A 17,187-nucleotide genomic window follows, 5' to 3' on the forward strand; every position below is an offset into this window, starting at 1 on the left:
GTTCAAGATATTACGAATTGTGGTGAAAAAATGTCTGAGGAATATAAGGCTGTAATTCTTTTGAATGCCATTCCTAATGCCTTTAAGGAGGTAAAAAATGCCATTAAGTATGGTAGGGATACTCTAACACCAGAAATTGTCATAGATTCTGTAACACCCCGCTCTCCTAGAAGGGCATTACGTAATGTAAGATTTTGGGATTATAAATTTTTTTTCCGAATAAAAACCCATCACAAAAATCGTTCCCCGAAGATCCCGTTACACCTTCTCAGTATATCAACTATGAACCATCAATAAACTAAGACAGGTTCACCAACACAAATGCGGAAGCTAGATCGAAACCTTAACAGGTCATAACCGAAACCACTTTATTTATAATATAAAGTAAAACCAACACTTACAAGACGTCCTCAAAATAAACAACATTATTGAAAATGACAAATTACAAGCTATCAATTAGACGCCGTCATTCCTCAGCGATCCCTTTTCCTTTCGCACCGCTGCCTTCACCTAGAATGTTTGAATATTCCAGAAACAAAGTCCAAATTAGATGCTGAATCATTTAAGTGAGAGTTCAAAATCACATTTTTCATGAATGAATGCAAGACATGAAATAAACCAATACACCCTGTAAGCCCTAGCCCAAGAGAATCCCACGCGCTTAACCCTACCACGGGAAAAGAGCAATCTCTCTAAAAGCTATGCTACCATACCGACTCGATGACGCGACGCGATTCTAGCTTAAATGGGGCTGCCAACGGATCTCACCAGAATACGTTCCCATCTTAAGCATCCAGGAACCACCATACAATCTCAACTCCAAAATTTCACATGGACTACCTAGTCATCCTAGTGCAACTTTTCTGGCCAAACGACCTGGCACAGAAACCAAGGCGGCTATCCTGACATGCACACTAGTATCAAATACCCTTATTATTCTGTCACGCCCTTGGAGAATTACGGCTATACTATCCAGACAACATCCTAGGCTGACATCCCACATGAACAACACAGTATAAACCACCTATTTGTCCTAGTGCAACTTTCCTCACCAAACGGTCTGGCACGAAAACCAAGGCAGGTATCCTGACATGCACACCAGCATCAGATACACCTATTATTCCTTCACGCCCTTGAAAAATTATGGCTACACTATCCAGATAACATCTTAGGCTGACATTCCATACGTACACATAAAACGCAAGACAATGCCACATTTCACAATTCAATGCATCATATAAACAATATTTATAAAATGCAATGCATAAGTTCAAAATGTTTAGGGACGAACCTTCCTCATAAAACCAACCGTCACCGGTTACCGTTTCAATGCACAAAACCATTTTGCATGAAATCACCACATGTTCAGATAGAACAAGCACAATAAACCAAGTTTTAGGGGCGAACACTCACCTCGACGTATTCGGATCGTCTCGATCCTCGTGCAAAGCCTCGTTTTGTGTGCCAAAACACAAACTCTCGAACTTACAGTTCAACCTCGAACCACAACATTTCCTAAACACCATATTTAATTAAGGAAACATTAAAATTCATTTTCCTCAAATTTTTCTTAATTTCCTCTATTTTTTCTCATTTTTCACCTCGGTAATTCCAAAATAATTATTTTCTCAACCATTTTCCAAAATATTTCAACATAGTAAATCCTCAAATAATTAAATAAAAATTTGGGAAATGAAATTACCAAAAAGCCCCTTGTCACGCGCCTTCACGCGCTTGGTGCGTAGGTGCAAGTAAAAGCTGGCGCGTGGCTGCATGCGTCACCGTCTCTTCCAAAGATCCGATTGCCAGCGGTTTCTCCGATGCCAAAAACAAAGGTATCCCCTTGAAGCCCTCTTAATGTCGATCATGATGGCACCAAAATCAGGCCGAAACAATACCAAAAATCCTTCCAAAAAGCGATTTACAAGTAACCCTAGGCAATCCGCCTCCTACTCATGGCCAAGTTTCGATTGGCCACCAAACGAATACGAAAATGCCTCAAAATGCTCCCAAAATGATCCTTGATGTCTCGCGACCAAAAGCCCTCTATCCCTTGCCTTCGATTCTTTCCAAAACGCAAGCATTTGATGCCAAAAACTTGAAGTCTCAACCCCTATTTATACTAAAATTCCGATCACCTCATGGTCAATCAACGGCCAAAGCTTGGTCTCCAAGCTTCGTACAGCCGAATACGACCTCCCCTAAGCCACCCTCAGCCGTCCCATTGTCGGAAACGGTGGCCATGTGCGGTTGAAGGCGGCGGCCGAAATCCTCTGTGCGTTCACACCTCTATTTTTGCTTAATTGCACTTCAGCCCCCCTTATTTTCTTCCAATGACATTTTTGCCTTTTCCTTTGAGCCCCTGAACATTCTAACAATACCACCAAGACCCACAAGTCTTGTACTATTCATTTCATCCTTGAAACTTTCAAAAAATTACCGTTTTGACATTTCTCAGGCAAAATTAGAAAATTATACTTAGGCCTAGCTGATTGATTTGACCTTAAATCCATTCGTTTCAACCCCAAATCACTTAAGAGTTATTCTATACATAAAATATTGGTCCTTGACGCGCTCTGTTGACTTTTCGGACGTCTCCTACGTCGATTCGATTTTCTCAGCCCGGTCAACAACTATATCAAAAACTATTCCAGATCCAATTTCTTTCATCACTAAAAATCATAATTCGAATCACTTGTCGATACTATACCATTTTCCTTGGCTATCTAGGATTCGGGGTACTCCCTCTGACTAATTCAGTCGTCGAAAGCTGCGTTAGTGTACCATATAGTCTTATTTTTCTAAAAATTCCATTTATGCCCTTCATTAAATAACATTTATAACCTTAAGAAATTCCCGGGTATTACAGATTCTCTTAGGAGTAAAGAAATGGAACTTGAAAGTGAGAGAAAATATGGTGAGGTCCACGTGATGAGGGATAGGTCTTAGTTAAAGAGTCAAGAGGAAGGTAGCAAAAAAGGCAAAGGTAGGTCAAAGTCCAAAACCCAAGGGAAGGGTAAGAAGTGTTACGGTTGTGGAAAAATCGAACATTTTATTAAGGATTGTTATGTCAAGAAAGACAAACAAACGAGAAAAGAAAAGGAAGAGGCTAATGTAGTGACTTCCTATGACCTTAGTAAGGGTGGTGAGGTGTTCACACTCTGAAGAGCATTTTGATGTATGATGGTTCTCATGCTGGGTAGGTAAATGAGAAATTTGTGAATTTATATGATGTTGAGATTATTTATAAAAAAAAATAATATGACCGAAATTTCTTAAGTTATAACATGCCTGAGTAAGTGGTGTGTTACAAGTATTTCATTTAAACGTTTCTGAAACTCTAAAAGATGTTTTCAAACTATTTTTGTAATTTTAAAAACTTTTATAGTTATTTTATAATATTTTTAAAAAAATATTAAAATCATATTTTTGACTTGAAAACATATTTCCATCCATAAAAAAATTAGGGAGAATTTTTTTTTCTAATATTATGAAATTTATATTTATTTTTAAATTAAATAATTATTTTTATATTAAAAAATTTTTTTATAAATTTTTTTTATTTACGTATTTTTTTGACCTTTTTAATACTATTTTTTAATTTCTATTTTGTATAATATTCTTTTCCTATTTTTATTTTTGTGCAAGCTAAAGTGCGGAAGGGCCAGGTACGCCTACAACGGAAGCCGAAAATTTGGAACATGGTTAGCGGTCCCACCTACTCGCCCTGTCATCTCTGATTTTCACGTCGGACGCTACGGAGGACAGCAGGCCGCCGGCGGAGCCGATGTACCTGACATGGCTCCAATTGGAATGCGGCTGTACTTCTTGTCGGCGTCGGATGTCAGACGAGACGTCGAGACTGAGGTCGGTTGTCCACGTGTTCGACACGTCAGCAGAGAGAGGAGGATGGCTGGAGGAGTTATGCTATTTGTACAGATGGGCCTTTACAGATTGGGTTACAGGTGAGGATATATTGCGATAAATTGAAGATATTTTAGATACAAATAGGAGTAATTTATCGCGAGAAAATGAATTTAAGTGAAAAGAGGAAGACAATAGGTAGGACAAGCGGAAATGGCCAAACCCTTCTTCTTCAAGAAGCCACCATTCTCCACTGGCGAAGCCACTACTCCCGTCTCTCGCCGTTGGATCAGCACCATTGTTTCGGCCGATCTGTCTATAACTGATTGCTCGTCTCCGTCGTTCCTCAATCTTCTGTCTCCGGCTTTCCTGAGACCACTTCCCCACCGTTCTCCTCCCGATATCGCCATAGCTGCCGCCTCCAAGCTCCCCGTGAAGGTGTCGCCACTGCAAAACTACCAATCATCTCCGTCACTAACCTCTCCCTCTCTATCTCTTTGTGGATTTACCTCAAGTGGCCACCGATGCCTTTTTGGAGTAATTAGAGGAACATGGAAAACGAAGCATTGTTAAGTGAATTTGGTTTCGTATGTGATAGGGCGATAATGTTCTTCGCAGAACTCGAGAATTTAAGGGAAAAAAATGAAAATCTGTACTCACAATAATTTGACAGCAATACTAATTACTTCAATATCATAATATTTCCTTTCCCTCGTTATGTTCTGCTCTATTTACTTAGTAATTCCAGAGGCAATCGAGGTCCACCATAGTTCATGGGAATAATGGAATCGTCTTCTTCCGGTGAGAACACTGGTTTCAAGTATCTCTGTGCGTTTGATTTGCTGTTTTGAAGCAAGATTCACAGTATAAAGTGATCCTGCACAGAATTGAAATTTGGGCAATGGAAGCTTTCGATGCTTGGCTCGAATTGAGCGGAAAAGGGAGAGGTTGGAGCAGAAGCTTTTGCGAAGAGCAATGAACAAGAGGAGGAGGCTGTTGGAGTAGTGTTGTTGGAGTTGTCCGCCATTTATCACAGGGGCAAAATCGTCATTTAATTGCACCTATAAATTATTTTGTGAAACTCTTTATGTACAAATAGCATTACTTTGGCTGGAGAAGCCGGGGCCCATCGAAGTGGGAGAGAAAGAGCTGGACATATCACTGCTTTGCATGCGTCCACAGATATACAGATATAAATACATACATAAGAGTATTCTTTGATCACTACACGTTTTTATATTATATATTTATGTCAGAAGAGATATCCTTGGAAGTTTTATAAATGGGTAATTTTCACCATTGGCATTGGGGGCAATATTAGAGGTGTAGTAAATGTATTTAATTTCTTATTTTTAAATATTAATAATAAATATATAACAATTTAAAGTATTTTATCAATTAATAAATTATTTAAAAATTAAAAATAAAATACAATATATGCACCTTACCAAGGGTGATTTAGTAATGGCAAACGGGTAATCAGTGCTATTTATAAATGAGCTTTTACATATAAAAATTAATGTGAAAATAGTGAAGCCATCTTTTGGGTTTGTATTTTTAGAGAGAGAAATAATACTTTTTTTTACTAATAATACGATTTGTATTTACTTAATTTGAACAATTGGAAGAATTAAGTAAGTAGGATTCTTAAAGGTTTTGGGTTTTAGGCAATTGGCCTCCCATATTCCACCGAAGGGAGTAAAAAAATATCTACATGTAGGGTTATCATAGAGACACGGTCACAGTCACGCAGGACAGGAGAAACTTGAGATATAGGGTCATTCATTTGCGTGAGTTAAGTTATGTTATGTTAACCCTTTGAATGGGCTTGGGCCTTGTTTATTTTGGACCTTTTGATCTCTCCTACCTGGGAATAAAGCAGCCCATTTTAGCCTCATAAACCCAAGCCACTTTTTAATTTTAATTCACCCTTATCAACGACTGAGCCAATCAAGAACTGTCTTTCTGAAAATTGACCCAAAACTATCAAGAGCCTCCTATACCCATTCAGTTTCTGGTTTAGCTTCTCGGAAGTTTGTCCTTGTGTGGCCCCCACTATTCATGTTTTTAATTTCGATAAAAAAGGTAAATTACAGGTATAAGACTTTACATCATTGTATAAAACGAAAATTGAACTCACAACACACCACTACTGTTATGCATAGAAAAATATAGAAATGGGAGAATCACAGAAACGCCACGTGGCAGCCCGAAAGAGCGCCACCTGGCAAGACCGGTGACCCAAGAGGTCACTCGGGGGGTCGCCACCCCCGAGTGGCTCTCGATAGGCATGCATCAAGCGTGGCCCCCGCACGTGTGTAGCCAAGCAACGCGCGCGCAGCCCAGCAGTTTGCGGTTGCCTGGCGGGGGCTGTGCCCTGGCCCTACCCTCGAGTAGGGGTACTCAGGGGGAGCCTTCCCCCTGAGTGAGGGTCACTATGGGAGGGGGGGCGCCTCAACGTGTAGGGTTACTTGCGAGCGTGGTTGCCCGTGCGGGACCACATGCACAGTTGCCCAGCTGCGAGCCCCTGTGCAAGCTGCCCGAGCGCGCCCCCGTGCGCAGCTGCATGCGCACGACCTTCTCGCACCCAAGCCTGTGCATGCCCAACGTGCTCTCCCTCATGCCCGCGCTCACACACACCCTAGAGTGAGGGTCACTCGTGGTACCATGCCCACATCCGTGTGCCCCATCCCTTTGCACCAACACCTTCGAGAGGATCGGCCTAAAACCACCCCTACGAGACTTGGTCAAAGCCTCTCCAAGATTTTTGCTATGAAGCTTGGGACACGCGATTCATGGATGTCCCTCCTATCGCTATAAATAGGAGGTTTTTTTCCCTCATTCGATATGCAATCTACGCTTTCACACTTACAATCTTGTTTTCAAGCACTTTACTTCTACGAGGGTCTAACTTAAATATCGAAGGGTCCGCGCAGGAACTTTCAGCCGCGCCCTTAACCGATTCTCTTTTCAACAGGTCACCCATCGCTACTCCTACTCTCAAGAGACTCATCCATCGCTTCTCTTACCCCCGGGAGACTCATCCATCACTGCTTCAACCCACGAGAGACTCATCTATTAGAGTCACCTATTGCTCGAATCATCTATAAAAAGATCATCCATTGATGATCTTCTCTTTTTACAAATTTATTATTATAATCATATAATAATAATAATTATGAATTTAACATATTACCTGTTTAATCCCTATTTATGTCTTGAAAATTTATGAGGTAACTTTTTAATTTTAGTCAAAACTGTCGGCTTGGATACGGAATCTCAAGTCTACCCTCTGTTTTGCGTCTCTCTTGCAGTCTTATCATAGAGCCTCCCTTTAGTATACTTTTCTGTATTATAGAATCTTTGCATCTATAAGCTTTTGTCTTTTATTTGTTGTATTTTTCCATTAAAGCTTGAAAGAAATTTTGACTTTAACATGGGATTGGGAGAGGCCACAATGGTCAATGGGCACACCATATAACCATTCTTTATTGTGCTTCCAAGTATTTCAAATAGTAGTCATGACAATCAATGCATTTAAGTTTCTATATATTATTAGAGTTTTGGGTGAGTAAATGATTATTTTGATCAATTATATATATGGAGCCAATTGGCAACTAAAACTGAATTAACAAAAAATTTATATAACAAAATCCAACCAAAAACATATTTCATCCCTATTAACCAAAATTATTCAAAAATAACCAAAATTTATTCAGACTAACAAATGTTTACAAAAATTTAGTCGAAATGTAAAAATACTTTGATAAATGCAATTAAACTTATTTCACCAAATTTTATTACTTTTATTTTTTTCAAATTACGAAATTACTTTTTTAAATATTTTAAATATATAGCTATTAATAAAACAATATTTTTTTTATATAAATAAAATTCTAATTGAAACCTCAAGATGGTCCAACTCTTGCAAGGCTCTTAACTGTATTTAACGGTCAAAGGAGAGAAAACACGTGCCAACGCGCGTGCGAGAGCAAAAGTGAAAGGAAAAGGCCGTTTCACGTGAGCGCGTGAGCGGGAAGTCCTCGCAGGTGCCACGAGGGGGCCCCATACCCACGTGACTCGAGGCCTCTTTTTCTCGCTCCTGATCACCTAGAGGCTCACGCTTGGCCACGTGCAACGTAAACGTGGACGGCATAGATGCCCTCCAACGGACGGTCGAGATTTGATGATGCTTGGGGAATAATGAGGTGAGATAATCTGAGCCTCCGGACATATGGCATCTGGAGATTCGCTGCGGCCTCACGGAGATGCAGTCTGTGAAAAGCCGACAATAGATATCTGACACGTCAGGTAATAGCTGGGCCCCACTTCTCAGCCACCCCATCAGCTCTGCCTTGCTGACACCTATCACTGTAGGCCCAAGTTGTTGGCCCCCTCACATCAAAATGGAGAGGGGACCACTCGGGGGATTATTATGGGCTTTATACAGATTAAGTAAAATAAAATTAGCGCAGCAATGTTAAGGCCTTGTTTGTTATTAACTTTTTATTTGAGTTTTTTTTTTTTAATTGGAAGCGCCCCCGGGTTAAAAATACAAGATCACGAAACTAATCTATAGTCAGATTAATAATAATTATAATAAATAATCATTAATGTAATAACATTTAAATTGTAACAGAGATTGTGAATGAAGGGGTGAATTTAGTTGAAGTTGTATTTTGAAGATTTCTAACATAATTGACACTGGATTGTGAAAGAGGTGTAGAAATGAGAGTAGCGTGAGTTGTATGTATAAACAGTATTAATAAAGTCCAATTGTTTTTTATTAAAATTAAAATACTTCTATTTTGTGTTGGCTTTACTTTTAGAATTCGTTTTAAAACAAATATTTTAATGTGCTGCCACACCAATATGATTAACATGTTTATTATAATTAACCATTGATCTAAATGAGCAAAGTCCGTGACTTGGAAGGTTAAAGGACAACCATACACAGCACAGCACGGCGCTCGCTCTCTCTCTCTCTCTCTCTCTCTACGGCTCCAGCTGAGAAGCCATGGACGCTCTGATCAGCCAAGTAGTTACAACCAAAACGCCATAAAAATCAGCAGCTGGGTCTCTCTCTCTCTCTGAATCTGGTGCTTGGCTCTCAGATTGTGTTCCGATAGGTAATGAGAGAAGCGATATATATCAGAGGGGATATTCTGCGGGAATTGGAGGGAAATGGGAGTTAATTCCAGATGGAGAAGCAGCGTGCCGCCGAGTGTGGCACCTGTGAGTAGTGTTAGTTCGGTCGATAGAGCGGAGCATTGGGCCAAAAATCTTGATAACTCGGTGAACGCCGTATCTTTTGGGTTCGTCGCCACCGCCGTTCTCATTTCCATGTTCCTCGTCATGGCCATCCTTGAGAGGTTCCTCCGCCCGAGATCCGCCGCGACCGGTGGCCCCAACCGCCGGGATCTTGACCCCCATATGGTGTTTGATGGCAAGCTCAATTACCCTTCTCCCAGAGTATGCTCTCTCTCTCTCTCTCTCTCGGCCTCCATCAACGTGTGTGAAATTAAGCCTCTGTTTCACTGGGGGAAACAATCCAATTTTTTTTTTTTTTTTTTTTGAATGAACAAATAGAAATTTTGTTGAAATATACAAATTTTCAGAATAAAAGATAAAAATTTAGAAAATGCAAAAAAAACTAAAATTATTTTTGTCTCTTTTTCAATACAAATAACCCAAACGACATCTTTCTATTTTGTTAGACTCTAATTTTCTACATTAAAAATTAATTCATGTAATTTTAGCATCTGAACTAGTTTTTCAAGTTAAAATTAATAAAAAAATTTAAAACTATAAGCCACAAATCATTTTCTACAGCTAAGCAATTGTTAAATGGTTCAAGGAGAGCATCATTTCCTTTTTAATAATACTTGAGGAAGTAGTCATATTCTCTCTGTCTCTCTCACTCTCTCTGCAAATTCATGGCTGCCTCTGTTTTCTAAAAACTGAATTAGTAGATTATAAGTGATTAACTGAGTTTAATTGGCAATTACTTACCTTTTATTTTGTGTGTAATGATGCCTAATCTTTGCAATTTGACTAATGGTTGTGCTAATTATGGATAGGTGCTTATTATGCTTTGAGAAAATATCTTTTACTGTTTGTTCTTAACATGGAATGAAATGAAATGGGGGGCAGTAAGATCATTGGTCCCAAGTCCCAACTCTACTCTCTTTGCTTCATTTCTATTTTCCTTCTTGTTTTTATGATCATTTGCTAGCTGCAAGGTGCAAACTGTTTTCTTCTTTTTAAACAAACGCCATTACACAAGCAGGTTTTTAACACTCCCCTTGTAATAAATAAAACGTCCATTTTGATGAGACTTCAATTTGGTTTGTTCGTATGTTGGATGTATCCCAGCAAATGAACTCAACTATCAGACAAGCCTTTCTGTTTTGGGTACTGGAGCAGCAATTAGAAAATTGGCCTCTCATTGGTGAATTTGTTGCCATAAGGATAATATATAAATTAAAGTTCCTCACTAAATTTGCACAAGGATAATATATAGTTTGGTTGTTTTGTTCCTCTAACTTGTGAATTCATTTTCATCCAACTGCTACAACTAGCATATTCTATGCTTCACGCATATATATATTAGGAACAAATGCTTGATTTCTATGTAGTATATTAAAGTTCTTGATTGATTGTTGGATTAGTGGGATGGTTATGGTTGCAAAATTTAAGGAGCCTGATTAGCGGCGATTATTTTAAGTTTAAATGGCTCCATGGAGGATGAGCAGAATGCTTTAACTTGGAGTTTCTGCAGTGGACTACATCACGGTCATGGAATACTGCATTATTCTGCGCGAATATATTATATTATATTATATTAAGACTGCACCCAAACGCAACCTTATTTGATCGAAGATCTTAGCATAATAATCCTGAGAAAAAGTAGAAAGTTGAGAGTTCCATTCCGAATACCATGCTTCTCACTTTAGCTCCTCTTTGCTGTTTCATTACCTACCTTGAGGTGGCAATATGATGAAACCTTTGGACAACATCAATCTACAAATAACGTGACTAGTTTTTATGAGCCATCATGTTTGCTTCAATGTCATCTAGTAAACGAGATTTCGACATGTCCAGCTATTGATGCAGAAGCGGCTAATTAACCAACTTTCTTACAGTTTCAAAAACTTAAGCAGCTAGCAGGAGGGAGAGGGAGTGAAGGGCGCCATAGGCATCCTGTTGTGACTGCTTTTCTGGGTTGGCCTGGGCTAAAGGGTCCCATCTCCCATCTCCCATGTGCATGTGTTCTTGTCTGAGTTGCATAAACAACCAGCCATAATAATCCTTCATCTACTTTCTTATATATATATATATATATATATATAGGCTTAGCACTTTAGACTCTAGCTAGCCATCTTAATTAAGCACTCTGGGTGTCTTTTGAGGAGAAGACCTAGAAAAGTGAAACAAATGCCTATGCCTATCCCCCTATTGTTTAAGGAAAATGTAAATAACTTAGTCAAATATATTTGGACTGTGTTATATTGGATCAATGTTCCCGGCCTTTCTCGTGCACCCTTGTTATTATTTTCCTAGAATTTACTTGTATGTGTTTCTCCCCCTCCCTGACCAAACATTCAATGAATGATGAATCGTTGTTGTCACCTCTTCTCTAATTAGAATTAGGTCGGTAGAACCCATAATTTGTGGAGGACTGATGTGGAATCGACAGGCGCCAAGTCAGTCTTCTTTTACTGCTCATTATATTATACACTTGTTAAAGCTTAACTACCATCATGATGCTTTTCTTCCAGATATCGTATGAATGGAAAAGGTCAAATCCTTAAGGTCACTTTGTTTTTGGGGGAATTTTGGATTGCTTCTCTGATCTTGGAATCGCCTTACCCGCTTCCCCACTTGTTTGGAAGACGTTGAATTTGCATCATTTCGCGCTAACAATTGACATATAATCAAAAGAAAAATCTCCACTCGATATTGCTTCTTCCTATCCTGCTCATTTTGGTATTTGGTTTCACCATTTCTCCAAACACTAGTTTCTCAACAAGATTCTTGTATTGTTCTTCCCTTGTAACTTGTGCAGATGACGACTCACGCCATGTCAGTACTCATGCCGGGAGATGAAGTTCCTACCTTCATCGCGCACCCTGCTCCGGGACCTTGTCCTGGGGAGAGCGTCGCTCGGCCTTTTCATCAGCACCAGACAGTTTCCAGCTTGTCCTCAAGCTCAGTCACAAGCTGAAAGGCCTCTCACTGGCGAGGCTAGGCAAGAGGCCTAGAATCCATCAGATTGGACAAAATCTGAAAGAAAGTTGAACTTGTGAGTAGAGATGTCTGTGTGGGTAATGCTTAAATCATCCCACCAAGGAGAGCTGAAGGGCAATTGTATTTGTTTTCTGAACCCATTGATTATAGGAATCAAAGAGGCTCCCGCTTGTTTCCTTCTTCTCTTCGGTGAACTGTTTTTTTTTTTTTTTTGAGCTATTAGCACAAAAAGTCAAAAATTTTCTAATTTTGGCGATTTTATCCGATTCTTCTAATTTTGGCTATTAAGGCCGAATTTGTAAAGTTAGTTGCAATTTTATCCAAATTGAAAAAAAGGGCTATGGGTCTATTATTTTATTTTATTTATATTTTTTTATAATAAAATGTTAAATACATTTATTTGAGTGTGAGTTTATTTTTTTTTGTTGTAGGAAGACCAGCTAAATAAATCACTCTCATTTTCTTTTTAAATAGCTCCAAACAAATCGTCCCTTCTATGTTAGACCAATTTTTTAGATAACGTCACAACAAATCATCCTCACTCTCATTTTATTTAGATAACGTCACAGCAAATCACCCTCACTCTCATTTTATTTTTAAATAGTCTCTAAAATCTGATGAAAGTTTAAATACATTAGGTGCAATGGCAATAGGAAGGAAGAGTTAAAATATTTTCAACTGTCACTACTGTCATTGCCTATGACGGTGGTCCAAGTAGGACCAAAAAAAAAAAAAAAAATTGTCCTTCTTAGAAAGTCCAAACATAAATTTATGTAAAAAAAAAAAAAATCAATAGATAACAAAGTCATTTTATAGGCAATAATAAATAATTATTTCATGAAGACAACTAAAATAATATATACATATATATTCACCAGAATTTTTTGAAATATAAAATAGAATATTATATTCCTTTAAAAAGGTACCCAAATTTTTTTTTTTTGCTATATTGCACATAAATGTTAAAACAATCCATTTCTTTTTAAAATCACACAGCAAATATATTACATTTGAATAGTATATATATTTTTTATAATAAAATATTAAATTGTTATATAAAGTTGTATTTAACAAAATTGTACGACCACGACCGAGCAGCCCATGAGGGTGATTTATTTAACTGATCTTTCTGCAATAAAAAAATTAAACTCACACACTCAAAAAAATGTATTTAACATTTTATTATAAAAAAATGAAATAAGATGTCGAGTAGCCTATTTTTTAATTTGGATAAAATTGTTACTAATCTTACAAATTTGATCTTAATTGTCAAAATTAAAAGGATTTGATAAAATCGCCACGACTCGAAAAGTTTTAACTTTTTGGTGCTAATAGTTTTTTTTTTTTATGTCCTTTTCCTCTCTACAACCTCAAATTAGAGTGTGCTCCTCAGCTTTATGCTTTATTCAGTCCGTTCGCATATAACACAAACAAGAAGTCATGTGTATATGTTGTCATATGCCTCGCTCAATTCTTGCCCTGCTCATAAGATTAGATTTCAGGAGATTGATTTGATATTTTTTTTACTTAGTTCGTTTAACATTGATGAGCTGATATAGATTTTTTTTTTATTCACTTGGGATGTCCGAACTTTGCTCGACTAATCTTTTAGTGCAGGTGACCTTCCCCCTAATGTACTTCTGAATAAATTCGGATGCCTACACAATCTATACATACTCAAAACTAAACATTCAATATAATTTATGTAAAACTTAAACCTTTTAGTAAGTATTCACACTGATTCGAAATCTTATACTCCATGTAAATTTTAGGTATTTTACCACTACATGTTCGAGTTGATATAGATTTGATTACATAAAAGTAGTACTTTTTGGTACATTGATCAAACTGAATTAATTTCTAACTATAATTTTTAATAAAATACTTAAATTCGCCTAATGTACCAAAATACTTTGTGTGATTTTATATTTTCCAATGCACTTAATATGAAAAACTTGTAAATTTACTAAATATCTATTTATTACATTTCTTATTAAACTTACCAAATATCTAATATAAGTGTAAACTCAATATCGGAAGGGGCCCAACAAAAACACCTTAGTATAGTAGGGGTATTAATATTCATTATGCTTGCAATACATAACATTTGATTAGAATCCATGGTATTGTACGAATTCATAGGAAAGTGAGTGTGTCTCTTTAAGTGAACACTTTTACTAGTCTACAGAGAGCACGCCCCAAAGTTGCCTGGCCTTTGCCATGCATATCCCAGCATTCGTTCCAAGAAAAGATTTATAATCACGCCCCCAAAAACACATAAACATGGGTAATCATCTCCATACAAAAGGTTGATGAACTAAATTAGAATTATATTATTTATTTATGGTTCTAAAATAAATTATTCAACAATTATTATAAATTTTAATTTTTAAATTTACATAAATATTATTTGAACACTTATGATGTTGGGGTAAACTCTCCCAAAACACTTATGATGTTGAAAGTTGAAAGTGTTCCTATTGATTACAAGTATCAGTCAGATCCAATTTAAAAAAATAATAATAATTGTGTTAGATATTCAATAACTACATAAGGTTCTTTAGATAACATCATAAATTAAAGGCAAATTATATCTAATCAATTGTATCGTTATATTTGGTTTCCTATACATAGCAATAAATTTTCTTAGGTTTCCTCTCAATTCCTTTCGTCACATTTATCATTGTAAAAATACTAAACCAACTTCCTCTCTCCTGAACTTTTGTAACACTGTTATATTTTATATAAATAAATAGATTATTTATTTAGCAAATAGTGAGTAAAATAGAGAAATAAAATTAAAAAGAGAGAGAGAGAGAGAGAGAGAGAGAGAGGGGGGGTTGGCATGTGCAGCCGCGCGGCCATCAAGAAGAGATGGGAATTTATCAAATTAAAATATACTAACTGTTTACTTACTATTGAGAAGGTGGAGAGTAGAATCTACAAGTGAAAAGAGAAAAGGCCTAATGTGTTGTGAGCAGAGCTAACGCAAATTGTGGGGTTCAGGCGTAACGACGGCGTTTCATGGGGACGTCCGCCGGACAAACCAAAAAGACAAATATAGCCTCGTTCGGGGCAGCTATTTTCAGCCTTTTAGAGGAAGATGAAGCACTCCAGAGAAACGTGAGGGTTCTCCAGCGACTCCGTTGTCTCCGGCAGTACCTCCTCGTTCCGTTTCTCTTCCTCCCCGCCGTCCTCCGCCCGCGCCCCTGCTCTCCGGAGACTGGACCTTTCGGCAGAGGTTGAGGCCGGGCTTTTATATCTCACCGGCCGAGGTTGCCCCATCTCGCCGCGTGTTGCCGGCGACCTAGACCTGCGCGTGGAACTCTCGCCGGGGTCCCGCCGGAGAGCGTTTGGGGGCCCCACATTGCGCCGGGAAGCCGCCGCGGGGGCTCGGACTGGCTTCGACTGCGCGATGTGGGTCCTTTTAGCCGGCGAGAGCTCGGCGCGTCTCGCCGGAGATCTGATCCCTCTCTCCTTGGCCCCGCTGGAGACGGCGCGCTTTCTCGGGATCTTCGCCGGAGACCTCGGGACACGCTGAGTGACTTCGCCGTCGTCGTCCCTCTTCTCCGCCACCGTCGACAAGCTCTCGCTGAAGCTACACATCTCCGAAACCTCGGACACCTCGGAGACGGAGACCATCTCCTCCGCCGGGCGATTCACGGCACTGGGTTCCACCATTACTTCCTCGATCACCGGCACTTTCCGGTTACTCATCACAGACTGGTCATTCGCCGCCAGAACAGCGGGCTTGGCGATGGGGGTTTCGGAGAGCACTTCCTTCACAGTTTCTTCTTCAAGAGGAGGCAGAGGTGAAGGAGCACCGCGGATGGCGTCAGATTCCGGCGGATGGCGACGCCCATTTGGGGAAATAACATCTGGGTTTGGTTTGGTGGCAACACCGGAGGGGGCGGGCGCGGTGCCGGTGCTGAGACAGCAACCCATTTGGGTAAACGGCGCAAATTCTGCTCAGATCAGAGTAAAAGTGTGAGAGATCCTGTTGATGATGCCCTTAGGGTATATCAAAATAAGGGGACGGGGTATAGGACTGTGTATTGGGATCCGGGACTGAGGGATGGCATTGTTCCTGGGGGTTTGACATAAAACACCACCCCCATCCAACTTTGGATACTTAGTGCTGTCACCCTTTTATTGTTTTTTTTTTTTTAATAAGAATTCATGATCACTTCAAAAAAAAAATAATAACAGGCAACAATCTATACAACACATCTACCTATCAAGAAAATATATAAAAATTTAAATATAATGTTCGTTCTCAAATAAATTTCGGTTCTAGTCACTCAATAGACCACTATAATACTGATGAGAATTGAAAACTATTTAGTTTCTATTCAGGTCCAGCCCTATTTTGCATAGTTTTTTCTACCTAAAGTGAAGGTAACAACACTGGCAGAAGAGATGTGACTAGGCCTAGAACTCAACCTACCTAGAAGAAACTTTGCTGCAATTATTAAATAATAAATAGGACAAGGACTGTTTCCTGAGTTATTATGGTGGCCTATATTCCCTAAACAAGATCATTAAATGTGGAGCACACTAATTCGCAAAGTGGGAGGGAATATCAATGCGCCCTCGCGAAGCCTAGTTTCCTCAATTTTCTTGTTGAAAGTTAGGCCCCGGACAATGAATGGCTTGTTCCTTAGTGTAAATGATAGGACCACCAGGGTATCAGGCTGCTGGCTGCCTCCCCCTTTTTGGAGTTGGTAGGAGCCACACTGTCCCCAGTTTGCATCTTGAAGGGTGAGCAAATAACTCAATCTCCTTTGAATTTGCCACGATTTTTGGCAGGACCAGCAGCAAAGTAACCCTGCCAACATTCAGTAAGACGACCAGCCCAAACTAGTGAAATGAAAATTGAAATAGATGAGCAATAGATTGTTTCTTTACCCAAGCGCAAGAAGGACCAAGGCCGATGGAATGCCATTCATATCAAGTAGATTCAAACTTGTAGATCCACTGTCTTGAGAAAACAAAAGGTCAGCAGGGTAGGTTCCAGTAATTAGGGGATAGTTAGCAAACTGATACGTGCGTAAGAGCATTGTAACACACCAA

General features: G+C 38.9%; 2 protein-coding genes across 2 annotated transcripts; one reads left to right on the forward strand and one right to left on the reverse strand.

Annotated features, from left to right (window-relative positions):
- The first annotated feature begins 8,802 nt into the window (after positions 1–8,802).
- On the forward strand, positions 8,803–12,294 carry LOC127791431 (uncharacterized). Its single transcript, XM_052321306.1, has 2 exons — positions 8,803–9,336; positions 11,933–12,294. The coding sequence occupies exons 1-2, from the start codon at positions 9,049–9,051 to the stop codon at positions 12,089–12,091; spliced, it is 447 nt and encodes a 148-aa protein (XP_052177266.1). The 5' UTR covers positions 8,803–9,048; the 3' UTR covers positions 12,092–12,294.
- A 2,659-nt stretch (positions 12,295–14,953) lies between these two features.
- Positions 14,954–17,164, reverse strand: LOC127792103 (uncharacterized). Its single transcript, XM_052322455.1, has 2 exons — positions 17,023–17,164; positions 14,954–16,942 (listed from the first exon to the last, which is right to left on the reverse strand). The coding sequence occupies exon 2, from the start codon at positions 16,057–16,059 to the stop codon at positions 15,208–15,210; it is 852 nt and encodes a 283-aa protein (XP_052178415.1). The 5' UTR covers positions 16,060–16,942; positions 17,023–17,164; the 3' UTR covers positions 14,954–15,207.
- Positions 17,165–17,187: the final 23 nt, after the last annotated feature.

The sequence above is a fragment of the Diospyros lotus genome, chromosome 15 (genome assembly GCF_014633365.1).
Source record: "Diospyros lotus cultivar Yz01 chromosome 15, ASM1463336v1, whole genome shotgun sequence".
Lineage (NCBI taxonomy): Eukaryota > Viridiplantae > Streptophyta > Magnoliopsida > Ericales > Ebenaceae > Diospyros > Diospyros lotus.